Source organism: Pongo pygmaeus, chromosome 19 (genome assembly GCF_028885625.2).
Source record: "Pongo pygmaeus isolate AG05252 chromosome 19, NHGRI_mPonPyg2-v2.0_pri, whole genome shotgun sequence".
Taxonomy (NCBI): Eukaryota; Metazoa; Chordata; class Mammalia; order Primates; family Hominidae; genus Pongo; species Pongo pygmaeus.
The window spans coordinates 80,615,022-80,633,288 of record NC_072392.2 but is presented as its reverse complement, the minus strand read 5'-3'; the positions used below and the strand labels follow the sequence as shown (position 1 = coordinate 80,633,288).

General features: G+C 40.6%; 1 protein-coding gene, 1 non-coding gene and 2 pseudogenes across 4 annotated transcripts in view; all 4 read right to left on the bottom strand.

The window, feature by feature from the left end:
• Nucleotides 1–18,267, bottom strand: part of LOC129017919 (EF-hand calcium-binding domain-containing protein 3) — a 535,384-nt gene that overhangs the window by 18,682 nt on the left and 498,435 nt on the right. The window contains exons 1-6 of one of the 3 annotated variants that reach the window (XM_054458899.2): nt 16,467–18,041; nt 15,541–15,627; nt 11,203–11,279; nt 6,666–6,809; nt 4,997–5,068; nt 3,440–3,560 (exon numbers count right to left, since the gene is read on the bottom strand). In XM_054458899.2, coding sequence (XP_054314874.1) covers nt 3,440–3,560; nt 4,997–5,068; nt 6,666–6,809; nt 11,203–11,279; nt 15,541–15,627; nt 16,467–16,516 — 551 coding nt within the window. In that variant the 5' untranslated portion in view covers nt 16,517–18,041. Of the gene's footprint in view, nt 1–3,439; nt 3,561–4,996; nt 5,069–6,665; nt 6,810–11,202; nt 11,280–15,540; nt 15,632–16,466; nt 18,042–18,267 lie in introns of those variants that run through there. The other 2 variants (XM_054458901.1, XM_054458898.1) reach the window with 2 other exon arrangements.
• On the bottom strand, nt 485–3,394 carry LOC129016819 (small ribosomal subunit protein uS12-like; annotated as a pseudogene).
• LOC129018475 (U7 small nuclear RNA) lies at nt 15,427–15,489 on the bottom strand. The gene has a single exon (XR_008495297.1). It is a non-coding gene; the product is annotated as a U7 small nuclear RNA (small nuclear RNA).
• LOC129016817 (large ribosomal subunit protein P2-like) lies at nt 16,609–17,137 on the bottom strand (annotated as a pseudogene).

The following is an 18,267-nucleotide window of genomic DNA, read 5'->3' as shown; positions in this document are numbered from 1 at the left end:
GTGCAGTGGGGTGAACATGGCTCACTGTAGCCTTGACCCCCAGGCTCAAGCAATCCTCCTGCTTTAGCCCTTTAAGTAGCTGAGACAACAGGCATGTGCCACCATGGTGGCTAATTTTTTGTTTTTTTTGCATATAAAAATTTATCACTACAGTTTTTTTTTCTTTTTTTTTTGAGACTAAGTCTCACTCTGTTGTCCAGGCTGGAGTGCAGTGGTGCGATCTCAGCTCACTGCAACCTCTACCTCTCAGATTCAAGCGATTCTTGTGCCTTGGCCTCTTGAGTAGCTGGGATTACAGGTGCGCAGCACCCCACCCAGTTAATTTTTAAATTTTTAGTAGAGACGGGGTTTCACCATGTTGGCCAGGCTGGTCTCGAACTCCTGGCTTCAAGGAATCCACCTGCCTTGGCCTCCCAAAGTGCTGGAATTACAGACGTGAGCCACCACGCCTGACCCATCACTACAGTGTTTTCACCATTAAAGTTTATGATCTTGGTCTTTCCTTTGTGCCTTTGTATAGGGCCAAAAGAGAGACACTGGGCACTTTGACAACCTTGAAGCAGACTCCAGGAATATCACCTTTTTTTTTGAGATGGAGTCTCGCTCTCATTGCCCAGGCTGGAGTGCAGTGGCATGATCTCGGCTCACTGCAACCTCTGCCTCCCAGGTTCAAGCGATTCTCCTGCCTCAGCCTCCTGAGTAGCTGGGATTACAGGCACCCGCCACCATGCCTCGCTAATTTTTTTAAATTTTTAGTAGAGACGGGATTTCACCATGTTGGCCAGGCTGGTCTCGAACTCCTGACCTCATGATCCACCTGCCTTGGCCTCCCAAAGTGCTGGGATTACAACCATGAGCCACTGTGCTCGGCCCAGAATGACCTTTTTAACCAAATCCAGCAACAAGAACTTTATCGTTTTTCTCAATAAAGTTCAAGCAACCACCATTGGGTACAAAGGCTGTGATTTTCTTGCTATTCTTGATCAGCTGGATGCTGGCACACTTCCTGATGGCAGAATTTGGCTGTTTGGTTTCAACCCCTCCTTTTTCCAGCACAATTCCTTTTGCATGAGAAGCACCTCTCATGCAACCCTCAAAAGGGTTGGCCTTCAGGGCTGTGCCCAAATGGGCTTTCTTGTACTGTTTTTCATGCCACTTCTGGTCTCATCAGTGAGCGTGGAGCTTCATAGCAGCACGAAGTCCATGACACTTGCCTATCCTGCTGTCACCACGGGCCTGAGTGAAAGAGGTAATTTTTGTAGAGATGGGGTTTCACCAGGTTGCCCAGGCTGGTCTCAAACTCATGGACTCAAGTGATCCATGCACCTCAGCCTCTCAAAGTGTCTCCATTTATACGTTAAATACTATGTCTTAAACATTTTTAATCTCCTTAGGTATCAGGCACTAGCAAGATGACCAGATAAATAATAACCAGATAAGATAACCAGATAAATAACAGCCACACCACAATAACAATAAAAATGCCAACATCAGCTAACATTTCCTAAGCACTTACTGGGTATGAGAGGCAGTACAGGGAGACAGATAAGAGCATGAGTTCTGGAATCAGACTGTGCTAAAATATAGGTACCATTCCCTCTTGGGCAAGTTATTTAACTGACCTGTGCTGCAGTTTTTTCATCTGTAAAGTGGGAGTGATGATAGTATATACTCATTAGGGAGGTGAGGATTAAATTAGATAATATGTATGTTCTTTTTTAAAAAAAAATATTTTTATTTTATTTTTTTAGAGGAAGGTCTTACTCTGTTGCCCAGGTTGGAGTGTAGTGGCACAATCACAACTCACTGTAACCTCAAATGCCTGGGTTCAAATGAGCTTCTTGAATAGCTTGGACTACAGGTATTCGCCACCATGCCTAGTTAACATTTTTAATTTTGTAGAGATGAGGGTCTTGCTATATTGCCCAGCTGGTATGGAGCTTCTGGCCTTAAGTCATCCTCCCATCTCAGCCCCCTGAGTAGCTGAGATTACAGGTGCGAGCCATGGTGCCTGGCTATAATTTTTTTTTAAACAAAGCTTCAATTTTATTTATTTTTATTTTTTATTTTTTTTTGAGATGAAGTCTCACCCTGTTGCCCAGGCTGGAGTGCAGTAGAGTGATCTCAGCTCACTGCAACCCTCCACATCCCAGGTTCAAGCTATTCTCCTGCCTCAGCCTCACGAGTAGCTGAGATTACAGGCACCTGCCACTACGCCCAGCTAATTTTTGTATTTTTAGTAGAGACGGGGTTTCACCATGTTGGCCAGGCTGGTCTCGAATTCCTGACCTTGTGATTCACCTGCCTCAGCCTCCCAAAGTGCTGGGATTACAGGCGTGGGCCACCGCGCCCAGCTGAAGCTTCAATTTTCAAGATAATATGTGTATGCTTAGTCTAGTTACTTCCACATGATAATAATAGCTAACATTTATTGAGCTCTTATAATGCGCCAAGCACTTCACATGTATTGTCACACATCAGCCCCACAATTGTCCTATAAGGTAGGTATTATTATTATCATTCCCTTTTTATAGATGAGGAAACTGAGATTGAGAAGTTAAACAATGTGTTGAATTTGTGTACCAACAGCAGGCTTTACTAAGTGTCTTTGAGTTGGAATGAAAAGTAGAATTTTGTGCATCCTCTATTCTACATCTGACAGAGATAGGAGAGTATAAAGAGACTACTTATTGAGGGGCAGAAGAATATTTTTACATTGTTCGTGGAATTCTATACTCTTAAGTCTCTCTAGGTGGGAGACTGGAATGCTTTGAAGGAGTATGAATTGAAAAGACTGATAATAGCAACATTTGTTTAAGATAATGATAAAAATAGATTGAGGTGATTTACTCTCAGCGCTACTTGCTGGAATAAATAATGCAGTTGGTGTGTGTTATTTATTTAAAGGATGAGAATTAAAGGTTTAAAGGATGAGAATGTTTCCTCATCCTTTATTCTCAAGTCTAATTCTGGCTCCGCTCTAGTCCAAAGGCTACTTTCGGAGGTCTGAATTTGCTGTACCTCATCTCTTGAGTCAGAGATTTTTGAGAGCCCCTGGTAGTTTTAGCATGAACAAGAGTGTCTTATATTCCAAACTGGATTTCTAAGCCCACCCAAAATTATTCCTGGAAAAGTCTTGTTCTGCTGGAATTCTTTGGCCTGAGATAGAGGAGGCTAAAATTTCTTGGTTGTCTTAGGTCCTCAGTGGGGCCCTTAGGTGGTCTGAGGTTAGCCTTGCAGTTTTAGAGCTGGGCAGGACTGTGGAGATGAGGGAATAAGGTCTCATGTTGTAGCACAAGGGCATTTGCCCAGATACCTTCTTCTCCTTAGTTTTGGACCAGACCCTGTGGAGTTGGATGTTAGTGAGAGCTGACTGCCATGTTAATATCTTCATAATGCTTCTGAGAAGGCTGTTTTTGCTCCTTTCCTTCTCACTTACCTTACTATTTCTATTATAGACTTTCTGGGTAGGGCTGAAGTCTCTACAAGCCTTGATAGGATTTCAAACAACAGGATTCCTGGGTTGCCAGCTAAATCTAAACAGGTCTCCTTTTCTGGAACTATGGAGGGAAAACAAAAGATAGATTTTTAAATACCTTCTGAAATAAGAAATTGACCACCTCTTTACTGATTATTTACAATAATAATATCAAGTCAGGAACTAGAGGTACAGTAAAACATTAAAAGTCTGTTCTATTTTGTAGAAAGGCCATTTTGGTTACTGAGCAGACAGAATAAAATGGAATGTTAAAAAATACTTTTAGTTCAATAACTTCTAAGAAAACGTAGTAATATTTTTAACACAAACATGAATTTTGTGTTAATGATTATTATCTGGTTCTAGGCAAAGATTCTACGCAAACTCCCATTACTATAATACTACTTGTAAGAAATAACTTCTCTTTATCCTAAGAACAGTTCATAGCTTATGAATGAATATATTTTCAAAACTGTATACAGTATTTGGAATTTGGAATGTTTATCCTAGAAAACATGAATAATGGTTAGCTTTTCCAAGGCAGCCTGTTAAACTTATAAACAAACCATGAGGGGATTAATGACAATATTTCAAGTACAACTACACATCATTTATAACCTTGGGGGAGAAATAATAGAAAAATTATTTTCTATTAGTTAGTGGAAGCACATGACACCTTAATGCTCTCTAACCTCCAGCAGACTCTCCAGCCCTAGCACTGAGGGTAGAGGCTTCATCAGTGTGGGGAAGGTATTTTTTCAAGAACAGTAAATTATCGACACCCTAGATTTACATGAGAGAGTGCATTTTTCTTTTTCTGAAACATAATTTTTTTTTAAATAAAAGGAATGCCTCCCAAAGTAGTGCATACACTTGGTAAAGAATTCAGACATTATAGGCTGGGCGTGGTGGCTCACGCCTGTAATCCCAGCACTTTGGGAGGCCGAGGTGGGTGGATCACGAGCTCAGGAGATCAAGACCATCCTGGCTAATACTGTGAAACCCCATCTCTACTAAAAATACAAAAAATTAGCCGGGCGTGGTGGCGGGTGCCTATAGTCCCAGCTACCGGGAGGCTGAGGCAGGAGAATGGCATGAACCTGGGGGGCGGAGCTTGCAGTGAGCTGAGATCGCGCCACTGCACTCCAGCCTGGGTGACAGAGCAAGACTCCGTCTCAAAAAAAAAAAAAAAAAAAAAAAAAAAGACAAAATAATTCAGACATTATAGAAGGCAGCCAAATTTTTCTACACCAGTCATTCTTTCAGTGTTCTCATTGGAGACCAAAGGGCAGTGTCTCTTGCAGCAGGCGTTTGGACAGTGCAAGTGCCTGCTTGATGTAGTTAACACTGTACCAACTTGTTTAGCAAATACTGTTCTGGAGAAGCAGTACAAAAGTAACTCACATCCCAGACTACACCTTCCTGACCTGTCTCCCAACTGGAAGCCTGTGAATGATGTTTGCTGTGCAGTGAGTTGTAGCTGCCCAACTGCCTTCTGTTCATAACGTCTCTACTCACCCACTGCCTTGAGGAAGAGATTCTTATCTGTTAGCACCTTGATAAAGTCTGAGAAGTTCACCTTCCCATCTCCTGCAACAAAAATCTGAGACTCAGGACAAGGATAAGATGTATTTTAATTATCAGAGTATATATTAAATATAAAAATTAAAACACTCTGGATGATTTAATATTAAAAACAGAGAATTTGAGGGCTGGAAATATGCTCAGGTGAGCCCTAGTCTTCTTGAAGTTGTCTTAGCACCATTACATGAGTCCTCCACAGCCCACAGAAGCAACGGTGGTTGTAAACATCCAGCCAGGAGCACCCAGCCATTGCAGTCTGTCCACCTGCTCCTTTCTCAGAGACTGGCCATGTTTGCAAGGAATCTGTCCCGTCTTCCCATGTTATAACCGCCCCTATTATTCCTATTATAACATCCCCAAGCTGTATTCCATTTCCTCTAAAACTGAAGGATGATGAGTATTATTAGAGGGGTATGTGTATGTTTCCATGAAATAATAGAAAATTTTGACACAGTTAGTAGAAGCAAGTGACACCTTAAGTGACATTGCATGACAGGTGGAACTGATGTTGATTGAATAGGGCACTAGCAGTTGGGTGGAGAGAGGGGAGAGGGGATAATATGCTGAATATGTTTTTCACACAGCATATCAGTTTGGCCTACTAATAATTCGGTCAGTATATTCACTAAAAACATTATCTGTGGCTGGGCGTGGTGGCTCATGCCTGTAATCCCAGCACTTTGGGAGGCCGAGGCGGGCGGATCACGAGGTCAGGAGATTGAGACCATCCTGGCTAACACGGTGAAACCCTGTCTCTACTAAAAATACAAAAAATTAGCCAGGCGTGGTGGTGGGCGCCTGTAGTCCCAGCTACTCAGGAGGCTGAGGCAGGAGAATGGCATGAACCCAGGAGGCGGAGGTTGCAGTGAGCCGAGATTGCGCCACTGAACTCCAGCCTGGGCAACAGAGCAAGACTGTCTCAAAAAAAAACAACAACAACATTATCTGTATGCTTTAAAAATACCAACAAAAGTGCTGTGGCATTTAAAATTCAATATAGGTGGGACTTGATGGAAAAAGAAAGATTTGCTCTATTTTGATTCAAATAGAAACAAAAGGCTTGAATTCTCTTGGTAACATGTCATTATTAACATGGTTACTGCTTTTGTACATCAGGACAGATAACCTGAATTTGATACTGAAATCAGACAATCACTCTTAGCTTCCACACAGCGTTTTTCAAATAGTCCATTTTCTAGGATTAATTTGATTTCACAACTTGTACACATACCTCACTGATCTCCTTAAAGGGACATACATACATACACACACAGACACACACATGTATGTGTGTGTCCCTTTAAGGCTATATATATGTGTGTGTGTGTATACATAGATATATGGATATATACATATATGTATATTTGTATATAGTATTCAAATATATAGTCTACAAACATATAATATACAAATATATATATATTTGTACTATATATATTTATATATTTAACATATACAAATATATATATATACACAAATATATATATATTTGGGGGGGCAAGTAAATAAGGTTTGTTTCTCATGTTTACACAGTCATTAAAAGAAAACTATATATTCACAAAAATCTTTTATGAGAAAAACAATGAGAAGCCAAAAGACTCACCATCAATATCAGCACATTTCAATTCATTATAGACATCATGCTTGGTTAGATTCATTCCCAGCTTAGCTACAGTGCACATCAGTCCATGGAAATCAATACAGCCAGTTTTGTCCTTGTAGAAGAAGTTGTAGGCATCTTGGAAAGCTGGGGAAATAGGATTAAGTTATTCAGGACAGTTGTTCAAGAAGAAGTACATACACTAATAGGACTAGGACAGACAATATAGTTGACTGGAGATCATGTTCTAAAAAAAGGATTGTGAAAAAAATGAGTGCTTAATAGACATTTCTTATAAAGGACAGTATCCTTCCATGGAACTTGAACTGGAATGAACTAACTGTTGCAAAACCAAGTGTTGGTAGGTAAGATGGCTTTCCAAAGATATCCCTTAACCTGTTAATATGCTATCTTACGTGGCAAAAGGGACTTTGCACATATAATTAAGATAGATTATTCTGGGCTCAATCTAATTACATGATCCCTTATATAGCTAGAAGCTGGAGAGACGTGGCAGAAATCAGAGAGGTTTAGAGCATGAGAAAGACCTGACCCACCATTGCTGATTTATCAGCCAGGAACTTCTCTGCTTGCTAAAGAGGCTGAGAAGCTCCTGGCTGATAAACAGCAAAGAAACTGGAATGTCAACCCTACAAGAGAAAAGAACAGAATTCTGCCAAAAATCTGAATGAGACTGGGAGCAGATTCTCCTCCAGGAGATCCTAGTGGATCACGAGGTCAGGAGATTGAGACCATCCTGGCTAAGGCCAGGCTGGCCAACACCTTAATTTCAGTCCTATAAGACACAGAGAAGAGAAACCAGCTGTACCCACCTGGACTTATGACTTATAGAACTGTGAGATAATAAATTTGTGTTGTTTTAAGCTGTTATGTTTGTGGCAATTTGTTACAGCAGCAATAGAAAACTAATTTGTCAAATTGGACCCAAATTACATATGTGTGTGTGTATGTTTTGTATGGATCCAAAGTTTTTCAAAGAAATAGTCAAGGCACTAACTGGAGCCAAAATTAGATATGTATTTTCTGAAATTAGTGAATGAGGAAATAAACCTGGAACAAATATATCCCAAATGACACCTGAATAAAACTTACTTCATATCACATTCAAGTCTCAGCATCTCTATGTATAAGAGTGATTAATCTCCTACAGAGATAATGATACCTGCTCTGTAAGTGTGTAATGTAAAAAGGTAACATCTTTCTCCTTGATAAAAGGTAGGCTTCTCTAGGGCTGGAACCAAACTATCTCTGACTTGTTTCTGTTTCTCCCACTATCTCTTGCATGTTAGTAGGCAGTCAACAAATATTGATTGCATGCTTTCCATGGACCAGGTATTGCTCCAAGTGCTTTGGATGTATTAGTGCACTAAATAGACAAAGATCTGTGCCTTCATATAAATGTAGTAAATAGGTAAACTAGATGCCATTTTAGAAGGTGGTATGTACCATGCAAAAAAGAAAAAGTAATTCTGGGTGGATGATTAGAAAGAAGAGAAATAGAATTCCTAGGCACTCCCACCTCCATGTCCACTTCCTGACCAGCACCTGTACCTGCATGATCGTCCTTTCTCTCTGCGCTGCAAATAAACTGTATGCTCTTACCCAGAGCCAATCCCTCCCTTGTGGATTGGAACTCATCCCCTCTCTCATATTCAAAGAATTTACTGAAGAAAGGGTCTCTTCTTAGGTAAGGGAAATACCATTTTTTCATTTTCTACTATATCAATCCTATTGTTGTATAAACTTTTGCTATTTCTCCCTTAAAAAGTACATTGTGACCCCATTTCCCCCTCCGGGTATTGCCACCTCTGCCATTTGTCTCTTCTTCCTATTGAAAATTTAGTCATTTATGGCCGGGCGTGGTGGCTCATGCCTGTAATCCCAGCACTTTGGGAGGCTGAGGTTGGTGGATCACGAGGTCAGGAGATCGAGATCATCCTGGCTAACACGGTGAAAACCTGTCTCTACTAAAAATACAAAAAATTAGCCGGGCGTGGTGGCGGGCGCCTGTAGTCCCAGCTACTCAGGAGGCTGAGGCAGGAGAATGGCGTGAACCTGGGAGGCGGAGCTTGCAGTGAGCGGAGATCGCAACACTGCACAGAAAAAAATAAAAATAAATAAAAATAAAAATAAAAAAATTAGTCATTTATTTCTATCAGTGTGGTTTCATGGATGTTTATTTTATACTTTGGGTTATAATCAATTCTATATTATTAATTTTTATTGCTCAAATAGAAAAAGTTGGTGGAAGGCAGAGTATATGGATACAGATGCTGGTAAGGAGGTAGACATGGAGGTGAGAGTCTACGGAAATTCTACTCTGATTGCTTCAGTTTTCTTCGGGAAAGTAAGGAGATCAATTGACAGTAAGGATGGGAGATGCTGGGGATCTTGAAGTATTCAATAAATATTTGTAGAATGAACAAATTAACCTCTCATAGGAAAGTTGTGAGGATTAAGCACTGTAACGAACACATTTTCTAGTTTCCACATTTGATGTTTTGATATCTGGGGCCTTGCTGGCCCTGGAGGGACTGCCCCTCTCAGGGCTGGTCAATTCCTAGAAATAGTAACTACTAGATTGTGAGTGTGTCTTTCCTCTGCAAACCATCCAATTCCATAGACCATATTCCAGAGACCATATCCTCAACCACCTGCCTTCTCCACCTCTTACAGTCAGAGCCACTACTTCCCTGCCCTAGTCATCCCAGGGCTAGGTACCAGACAACTGGGGACAGCCCTTACATGCCAGAGCCCACTGAAGTTGTTTAAACTAGCTAATCCCATACCTGCTTACCCTGCCTTGTCCATTCCTTTTTGCAGAAACCACAATAGAGTTTCTTGTCCACATGCTGCCCCTGCCCACTTCCTGACTGACCCTGGTGCTTCCTCTTGTGGCCCCACATGCTTGGCATGCTGTGCCCTGTTTCTAGGGATCTGTGAGTATGAAAAACTTCCTTTGTGGCCATCATTTCTGTGTCTGCATGTCTCACCATATCTGACTAAAATAGACCCCTTAAATTGAGCACCAAAGTATCTTAAGGCACTTTAGAAACCTTAAAGGTCTATAAAACCATAAGCTGTTATTATTAAGGCATTTAGCTCAGTTTTACAATGAAAAATGCCAATCTGATCATGACAATCCTTTGCGTTTTCCAAACCGAAATTCCCAGCAATAAAGGCTGATTGATTATAGAATGAACAAATTATCCTCTCATAGGAAAGTTGAGGATTAAGCACTGTAAAGAACACATTTTCTAGTTTCCATATTTGATGTTTTGCCATCTGGGGCCTTGCTGGCCCCTCTCAGGGCTGGTCAAGGTCGATTGATTCTTTGATTCATTTCTGTCTCCTGGGTCAATTTCTAAATTGGTTCTAAATTCAGTGGGGTAAAGCATCAGCCTCTCCAGAAACCAGACGCAACCCAAACACAGCCACACTTGACTTCTTTGAATTTTTCTAGTGCATCATGCTTTCCCTTTTCTCTGGCCTTTATAGATTCTGTTCTTTCTGCCTAGAACACTCCTCTCAGCGCTATTTGCCTGATTTACTCCTATGCGTCATTCAGCCTTTCTGAGACTCCCTTTCTTCCCTCACAAGACCATATTAGGAGGCTTTCCTTTAAGCTCCTATAACACTCCATACTTTTCCTATCATAACTTGTGTTATATCGTAATTTAAATGATTTATTCAGCAAGTTCATGGCTTTTTTTTTTTTTTTCGAGACGGAGTCTCGCTTTGTCGCCCAGGCTGGTGTGCAGTGGCGCGATTTCGGCTTACTGCAACCTCCGCTTCCCGGGTTCAAGCAATTCTCCCTGCCTCAGCCTCCCAAATAGCTGGGATTACAGGTGCCCGCCACCACGCTCAGCTAATTTTTGTATTTTTAGTAGAGACAAGCTTTCACCATATTGGCCAAGCTGGTCTCGGACTCCTGACCTCAGGTGATCGGCCCAGCCTGCCTCAGCCTCCCAAAGTGCTGAGATTACAGGCGTGAGCCACTGTGCCTGGCAAGTTCATGGTTTAACAGCCTGTCTTCCCTATTAGACTTCCTATCAGGGCAGGGACCACGTCTGACTTGTTTTGTTGTTTCCCACGCCTAGTACATTTTTGGCATTAAATAAATATTTGTTGTTTGGATGAATAAACTTTAGCCAGTGTAGCTCATTTTATATTTTTTTCTTTGAGAAATCCTAGGACTGTAGCTGTGTTTGTGTTCTTTATTACTTGATTTATATTTGTTCTTTTGTTATTTTTGTTTTTTTTGTGTTTGTTCTTTTCCATACCCACAAGTTCTTCTTTGAATACAGTTATTTGACCAGCACTGCCTAAATTCTAGGGAGATGTCCCTTTAAAAGCAATTTCCCTCCTGTCCCACAAAAATGTAAGGTTTTTTTCCTTTCTCTCAAATGATGGTGGTGTAGACAACCCTTGAAATCTCAGATCTTTCTTAGAGAAGAAAGGATCAGACATATTAAGGAGCTGTTGTTTATGCTTCAATTTTGAGGATGATTCTCATTACCTGCCATTTGTGAAGCACTTAGCTTCTTTTCTTTGTGTTGTAATTGGCATTGAAGAGATCCTGGTAAGTCTCTATCCCTGAGGAAAGATATGAAAATATTTAGATTTACTACATATGTGAAACCAGCAGATATTAGTCCTATTCATCAGTTTCTGCTTACTGGAATGACTGTAGCATCTAAATGTATCCAGTCTACTATCCTAAGGGATCTTCTATTTAGGATAGCCAATAGCTACAGGATGAACAGTGAGAAAATGTTGGCCACTGAGATCCACCTCTGCCCTAAACTTGCCCATCACCCCTCCCTTAAAAAATTATAATTTCAGGCCAGCCATGGTGGCTCATACCTGTACTCCTAGCCCTTTGGGAGGTCAAGGCAAGAGGATCGCTTGAGCCCAGGAGTTCAAGACCAGCTTGGGCAAGGTAGCAAGACCCTGTCTCCACAAAACATAAAAAAGAATTAGCCAGGTGTGGTGGCACAGGCCTGTAGTCCTAGCCACTCAGGAGGCTGAGGTGGGAGGATTGCTTGTGCCTGGGAGGTCAAGACTGCAGTGAGTCATGATTGCACCACTATGCTTCAGCTTGGGTGACAGAGTGAGAACCTATCTCAAAAAAAAACAAACCCCAAAAAACCAGTTACGATTTCCCCCATTTTACAAAATAAGAAACAGAAGCTCAGAGCAATTAAATAATTTGTCTCAGGTTATACAGATAGTAAATGGAAGACCTGAGATTCAAACCCAGATTTGTCTGACTCCAAAAATCAAGGCCATAATGCTTTACACTATTCCTGTTGTTAGAAAGAGAAGTTGTTTCAATTTTCTTTTTTGCTGGCTCCAACTCTCAGCCTTGAGTTTCAAATTTTAAAACAGTATAAACATTGTTGTGGTGAATACCCTTACAGAGAAATCTTTGCATCTATGACTATTTTACAACTTTTTTTTTTTTTACAACTTTTACAACTATTTTACAATAGTCAAATTGTATTTTTGCCAGCATATGTATGGGTATATAAGACAGAGAAATAAAGATAGAGAACACCTCTGAAAACTTGAAACCCTGGGTGACCTTTCATTTATTGAGGAAAGTAAAATCTGGAAAAGGCAGGAACGTATTAATACTTTCAAGATACTTTGTACAGATCTGAAGTAATTTATTAGTTTAAGAACACAAAAATATATCATGTAAAACTGAGTTTGCTTATAATATGATAAATAAAATTTAATTACATTTAAGTAAATGTGATTTAACTCCAAAATTTAATTATAATCAATTTTATAAATTTATTTAAAGTGCATTTAGTTTTGATACTTGTAAAACTAAAAGTTTTAAAAATATGAAATCTCATAGTTTTGTGGCTTTATAAGAAGCAGTTTAAAAAGTAAAACTAGGCCGGGCGCGGTGGCTCATGCCTGTAATCCCTGCACTTAGGGAGGCCAAGGTGGATGGATCACGAGGTCAGGAGATCGAGACCATCCTGGCTAACACGGTGAAACCCCGCCTCTACTAAAAATTAAAAAAAAAAAAAATTAGCCAGGGATGGTGGCGGGCGCCTGTAGTCCCAGCTACTTGGGAGGCTGAGGCAGAAGAATGACATGAACCCAGGAGGTGGAGCTTGCAGTGAGCAGAGATCACGTCACTGCACTCCAGTCTGGGTGACAGAGCAAGACTCTGTCTCAAAAGAAAAAAGTAAAACTAGAAGAAATAGTAAACATTGTAGTTAAACAAAAAATTATTATGGTTTATTAATTTAGTATCCCCTAAAGTACTTATTAGATTCAACTCATTTTCAAAGAGGGGCCTGGGAGAAAAGGAGGTGATAGTCTCAAAACTGTTCTTAACTTTTGAAAGTGGAATTTTATCTAACTTGTCTTATTTTCTCAGTTTTTACTAACATTGATTTCTTCTTCTGGTGCTTCCTCTTTATTATCTACTTGAATTTCTTCTCTTTCTCTTATTCTTTCAAGACAGAGTCTCCCTCTGCGGTCCAGGCTGGAGTGCAGTGGTGTGATCGTGGCTCACTGCAGCCTTGACCGCCCAGGCTCAAGGATCCTTCCACCTCAGTTTCCTGAGTAATTGGAACTATAGGTGCATGCCACCATACCCAGCTAATTTTTTATTTTTTGTAGAGACAAGATCTCCTTACGTTGCTCAGGCTGGTCTTGAACTCCTGGGCTCAAGTGTTCCTCCCCCCTCTACCTCCCAAAGTGTTGGGATTACAAGTGTGTGCCACTGTGCCCAACCTGTAATTTCTGAAGCTCAGGTTTGTCCTTATTCAGATAGGTTATTTTATATTTATTGTACAGATGTTCTTTGATTCACGATGGGGTTACACCCTTATAAACCCATCATAAGTTGAAAATATTGTAAATTGAAAATGCATTTAATTTGCCTAACCTACATAGCTTAGCCGAGCCTACCTTAAATGTGCTCAGAACAGTTACATTAGCCTACATGTGGGCAAAATCATCTAGCACAAAGCCTATTTTGTAATAAAGTGTTGAATGCCTCATGTAATTTATTGACTCCTGTACTGAAAGTGAAAAACAGAACGGTTGTATGAGTATTTGAAGTAGAGTTTCTACTAGATGCATATTGCTTTTGTACCACTATAAAGTCAAAAAATGGTAAGTTGAACCATTGTTAAGTTGGGGACCATCTGTATTTCTAAGTATAAACAAATTTCTTTTGCATGATGTAGAAGATGCAGTACATGGAGAAATACTATGTTCTCAAGAAGCAGGAGGAAAGGCAGTGTAAATATCTTTTATTTTTCTTTCGAGACAGGGTCTTGCTCTGTTGCCCAGGCTGAAGCACAGTGGTGCGATCTCAGCTCAACCTAACCTCTGCCTCCTAGGCTCGAGCAATCCTCCCACCTCAGCCCCCTGAGTAGCTGGGACTACAGGTGTGCACCACCACACCCAGCTAATTTTTGTATCTTTTTTGGTAGAGGCTGGTCTCAAATTCCTAGGCTCAAGTGATCCAGCCACCTCAGCCTCTCCAAGTGCTGGGATTACAGATGTGAGCCACCGTGCCAGGCCAGGCAATGTAAAGTTCTTATTACCTGTCTTTAAAAAGACACTCTTGGCACAATTTCAAACCTTATCTTGGATCAAACATTGGAGAAAGACTTTATTTTTCAAAGTTTCAAATGACTGAAGAACCTTACATTTGGAATGAACCCAATCCAGCCTCCCATCTAATGTAGAAATTCCCTTTACATGTAGTATTGTCTAGTCTTTGCTTAATTACTTTCAGTGACAAGGAACTCACTACCTCAAAAGATAGCTTGCATAGTCAAGGACACTAGAAAAGATACACTCAAAATAGAAAGTAAATGGATAATTGTGAAAGAGAAAAAAATGTTCTTCTTATGATCTGATAAAATATAAATCAGGCTCTCATTTTTGGTCATTAGTGGCTGTTTATTGAAATTTGTTGTTAGGTGACTGAGAAAAAGCCATTGTTAATGTCACAGGTAAATCTCTCTTCCCAATTTTAGCCCAGGGTCAGTCATGGCTAATTTACCAGCTTTCGTTTACCAGCTATATTTGAAATACAGACCTTCTTTCTACACTTTGACTTGGTTATGGGTTTAGGTCTTCTTTATGATCTTCTAAATTTTTTCTTCTTTAAACTGGCACTCAAAATACCTCCAGGTATAACTGATAACTCCTTGAGCCCCCTAGGGTATTTTGTATCCTAACATAAAAACAGCTTCTCCTTTGGGAGGACAGGAGAGAGAATTCTGCTCTTCCTATCAAAAAAGATGTATATCTTTTTCTTTTCATAAAAAATATTTCTCATCAATTCTGATGTTTTGTTTTATAACTAAACTTATATAATAAATATTTGAAGAGTATTTTAATTGTTTCATCAAAATCTTTATGAGCATTTAATATATTAATATTTTTTTTTGAGATGCAGTCTTGCTCTGTCACCAGGCTGGAGTGCAGTGGCATGATCTCAGCTCCCTGCAACCCCTGTGCCCCAAGTTCAAGCAATTCTCCTGCCTCAGCCTCTCGAGTAGCTGGGACCACAGGCGCACACCACCACGCCTGGCTAATTTTTGTATTTTTAGTAGAGACGGAGTTTCACCATGTTGGCCAGGATGGTCTCGACCTCTTGACCTCATGATCCGCCCACCTCGGCCTCCCAAAGTGCTGAGATTACAGGTGTGAGCCACTGCGTCCGGCCAATAATCTTAATAATTTTCTTTTTTTAAGGGGCTTCCCGGTAAAGACCGGAAAACCTGCTAGACAAAATTCTAAAAGAGCTGTAACACTAATAATTCTTTATCATAATACATTTATCATCCTTAATACATTCATTACCTACCTTTTACTGTGGGAGATGGGTACTTTTGTTAGAGGATTCAGCTTAAGTTTTGGTTTAATTTCTGAAACTGCCATGTGGCCAGTGACTCTGTCTGGAATTCAGAATATACAATTAAGAAATCAGTTTACAGATTAATTCTTTATATTCTTTTGCAACTTTTTCAGCTCAAAGCCTGGAGTTTGAAAAGTCTAGGGCCTCAAGGAATGGTAATAGATGCAAACTCAAGTTAGAGGTATGCATAAAGTTGGAATGCCATGTGGAAAGGCCCCTTCGTTGTTCCCAGATTTCTAAGCAAAGTTGCTTGTCACTGCTCCCCCTTCAATTAGTGTCACTCTGATCCTATGTAAACATAAATGCTAAGTGAAATAAGCCAGACACAGAAAGACCAACGCTATATGATCTAACTAATATGTATAATCTAAAATAGTTAAACTCATAGAAGCAGAGAGTAGAATGGTGGTTGAGGAAGGAGATATGGGGAGATGTTGGTGATACAAAGTTTGAAGATGAATAATTCTGAAGATCTAATGAACAGCATGGTGACTACAGGTAATACTACCGTACTGTATACCTGAAATTTGCTAAGAGATTAGATCCTAAGTGTTCTCACTACACACACACACACACACACACACACACATGCACACACAAATAGTAACTAAGTGAAGTGATGAATATATTAATTAGATTGATTGTGGTGATTATTTAACAATGTATACATATATCAAATTATCAATGTATACATATATCAAATTATCACCTTAAATAATAAAAATGGTGCCATGTGACACAGATAATGAGCTTTCTGGAAATATATGGAAAAAGTTATTTAAAGATGCTATTTTATTATGAAATCAGTAGAGCATTTCAAGTCATAATTGACAAAGAATAAAATGTATTTGCCTACTTGTTTACATCTTAGATACCTGCCTAGTAGTAAGTAGATTTTCCCAGGGTTTCTTTTTGGGAGACTCATCCCTGCCCTGTCACTTCCTGGGAACCAACTGTTGTTTGTTTGTTTTTGTTTTTAGATGTGTAAAAAGGCTTTATTTGCAGGGGAGCAGGAATTTAATAAAAGAGACCAAATCCCATGTCATCGTCTGACTCTTTGGACACCTCCTCCTCCTCCTCATCTTCTCCTCTGCTGCAGCGGGGGTGGAACCAGCAGCAGGAGCTGCACAGCCTGGGGCAGCAGAGACAGCCACAGCCCCACTGGCAGGTACACTGGCAACCTTGCCAATACCCTGGGCAACGACGTCTTCAATGCTTTTTCCATTCAGCTCACTGATAACCTTGTTGAGCCGGTTGTCGTCTGCCTCGATGCCTATGCTGTCCAGGATCCTCTTGATATCTTTGGCTCTGACGGAGGTGTTGCCCCCAAGGGCAGCCAGCAGCAGGGAGGTGACTGAGTGCCCTGGGGGCGGGTGTCTACAGAGGCGGCGGCAAAGCCTCCATGCATGCGATCTTGGTGGAGTCAGGGAGGAAAAGCTCAGGTGGTCTTGGTTAACAGTAGGAATGGGGGTGGGATACAATGCAGTTCGGCTACCCTAGACCCTGGAAGGAACTCGTGAATTACCGTCGCCTTTCCACTTGGCATAGTTTGAGAAACAGGGCTTATGGACCAGAAGCTGGGTTGGTGGGGCTTCCCCCTCTGTTGTTCTTTGAACCAAGCCAAATGTCCAACAATGATAGACTGGATTAAGAAAATGTGGCACATATACACCATGGAATACTATGCAGCCATAAAAAATGATGAGTTCATGTCCTTTGTAGGCACATGGATGAAGCTGGAAACCATCATTCTCAGCAAACTATCGCAAGGACAAAAAACCAAACACTGCATGTTCTCACTCACAGGTGGGAATTGAACAATGAGAACGCATGGACAGAGGAAGGGGAACATCACACACTGGGGCCTGTTGTGGGGTGGGGGGAGGGGGGAGGGATAGCATTAGGAGATATACCTGATGTTAAATGATGAGTTGATGGGTGCAGCACACCAACATGGCACATGTGTACATATGTAACTAACCTGCACGTTGTGCACATGTACCCTAAAACTTAAAGTATAATAATAATAAAAAAATGTAGAGTGTATTTGATAGTTCACTGACAAGAAAACTAGGTTGCTGACTTAGGAATAATGGATAATTTAATACTATTCAACCATGAGGAAAAAAAGTCTCTGAATGTTTGGTTAGAATTTGATCCATTTTCCCAGGTCTTCACCTCAGAGCCCAGAAAGCAGTTGTTTCTAAACAACTCAATTACAAGTCCTCAAAATCTGAAAACCTACCACAGAGCTGGGAACTCCGGAATGGCTCAACAATTCAGGCACTTGAAAAGTGCTGTGAAATCATCCCCATACCTCAAAATAATCATTTCTTTAAAAAAATACCTTCAATTCTCATAGATAATAGATTTTTAAAAAAGGACTTAGCATAGAATCCTACAAAATCATGATATTTACCTACTTTTAAGCCGAGCTACCTACCACTTCTGAGCTTCAATCAGATCAGGAATCCAATAAAGGGTTTGTTCCATCACACAACTGTGACCTCATTCACTGCTCAGGCTCAAGCCCAGGGAGAGAATGACCCAGGAGCTCCTTCCAACCTTACAGCAAGTGTGTTTTCAGTGTGGTTCATTCAGCACCCTTGGTGTATATGAGGGTGCGATTTATAAAATCTGAACATTTTGACACTGTTGGGACTTCAGGGAAGGGGG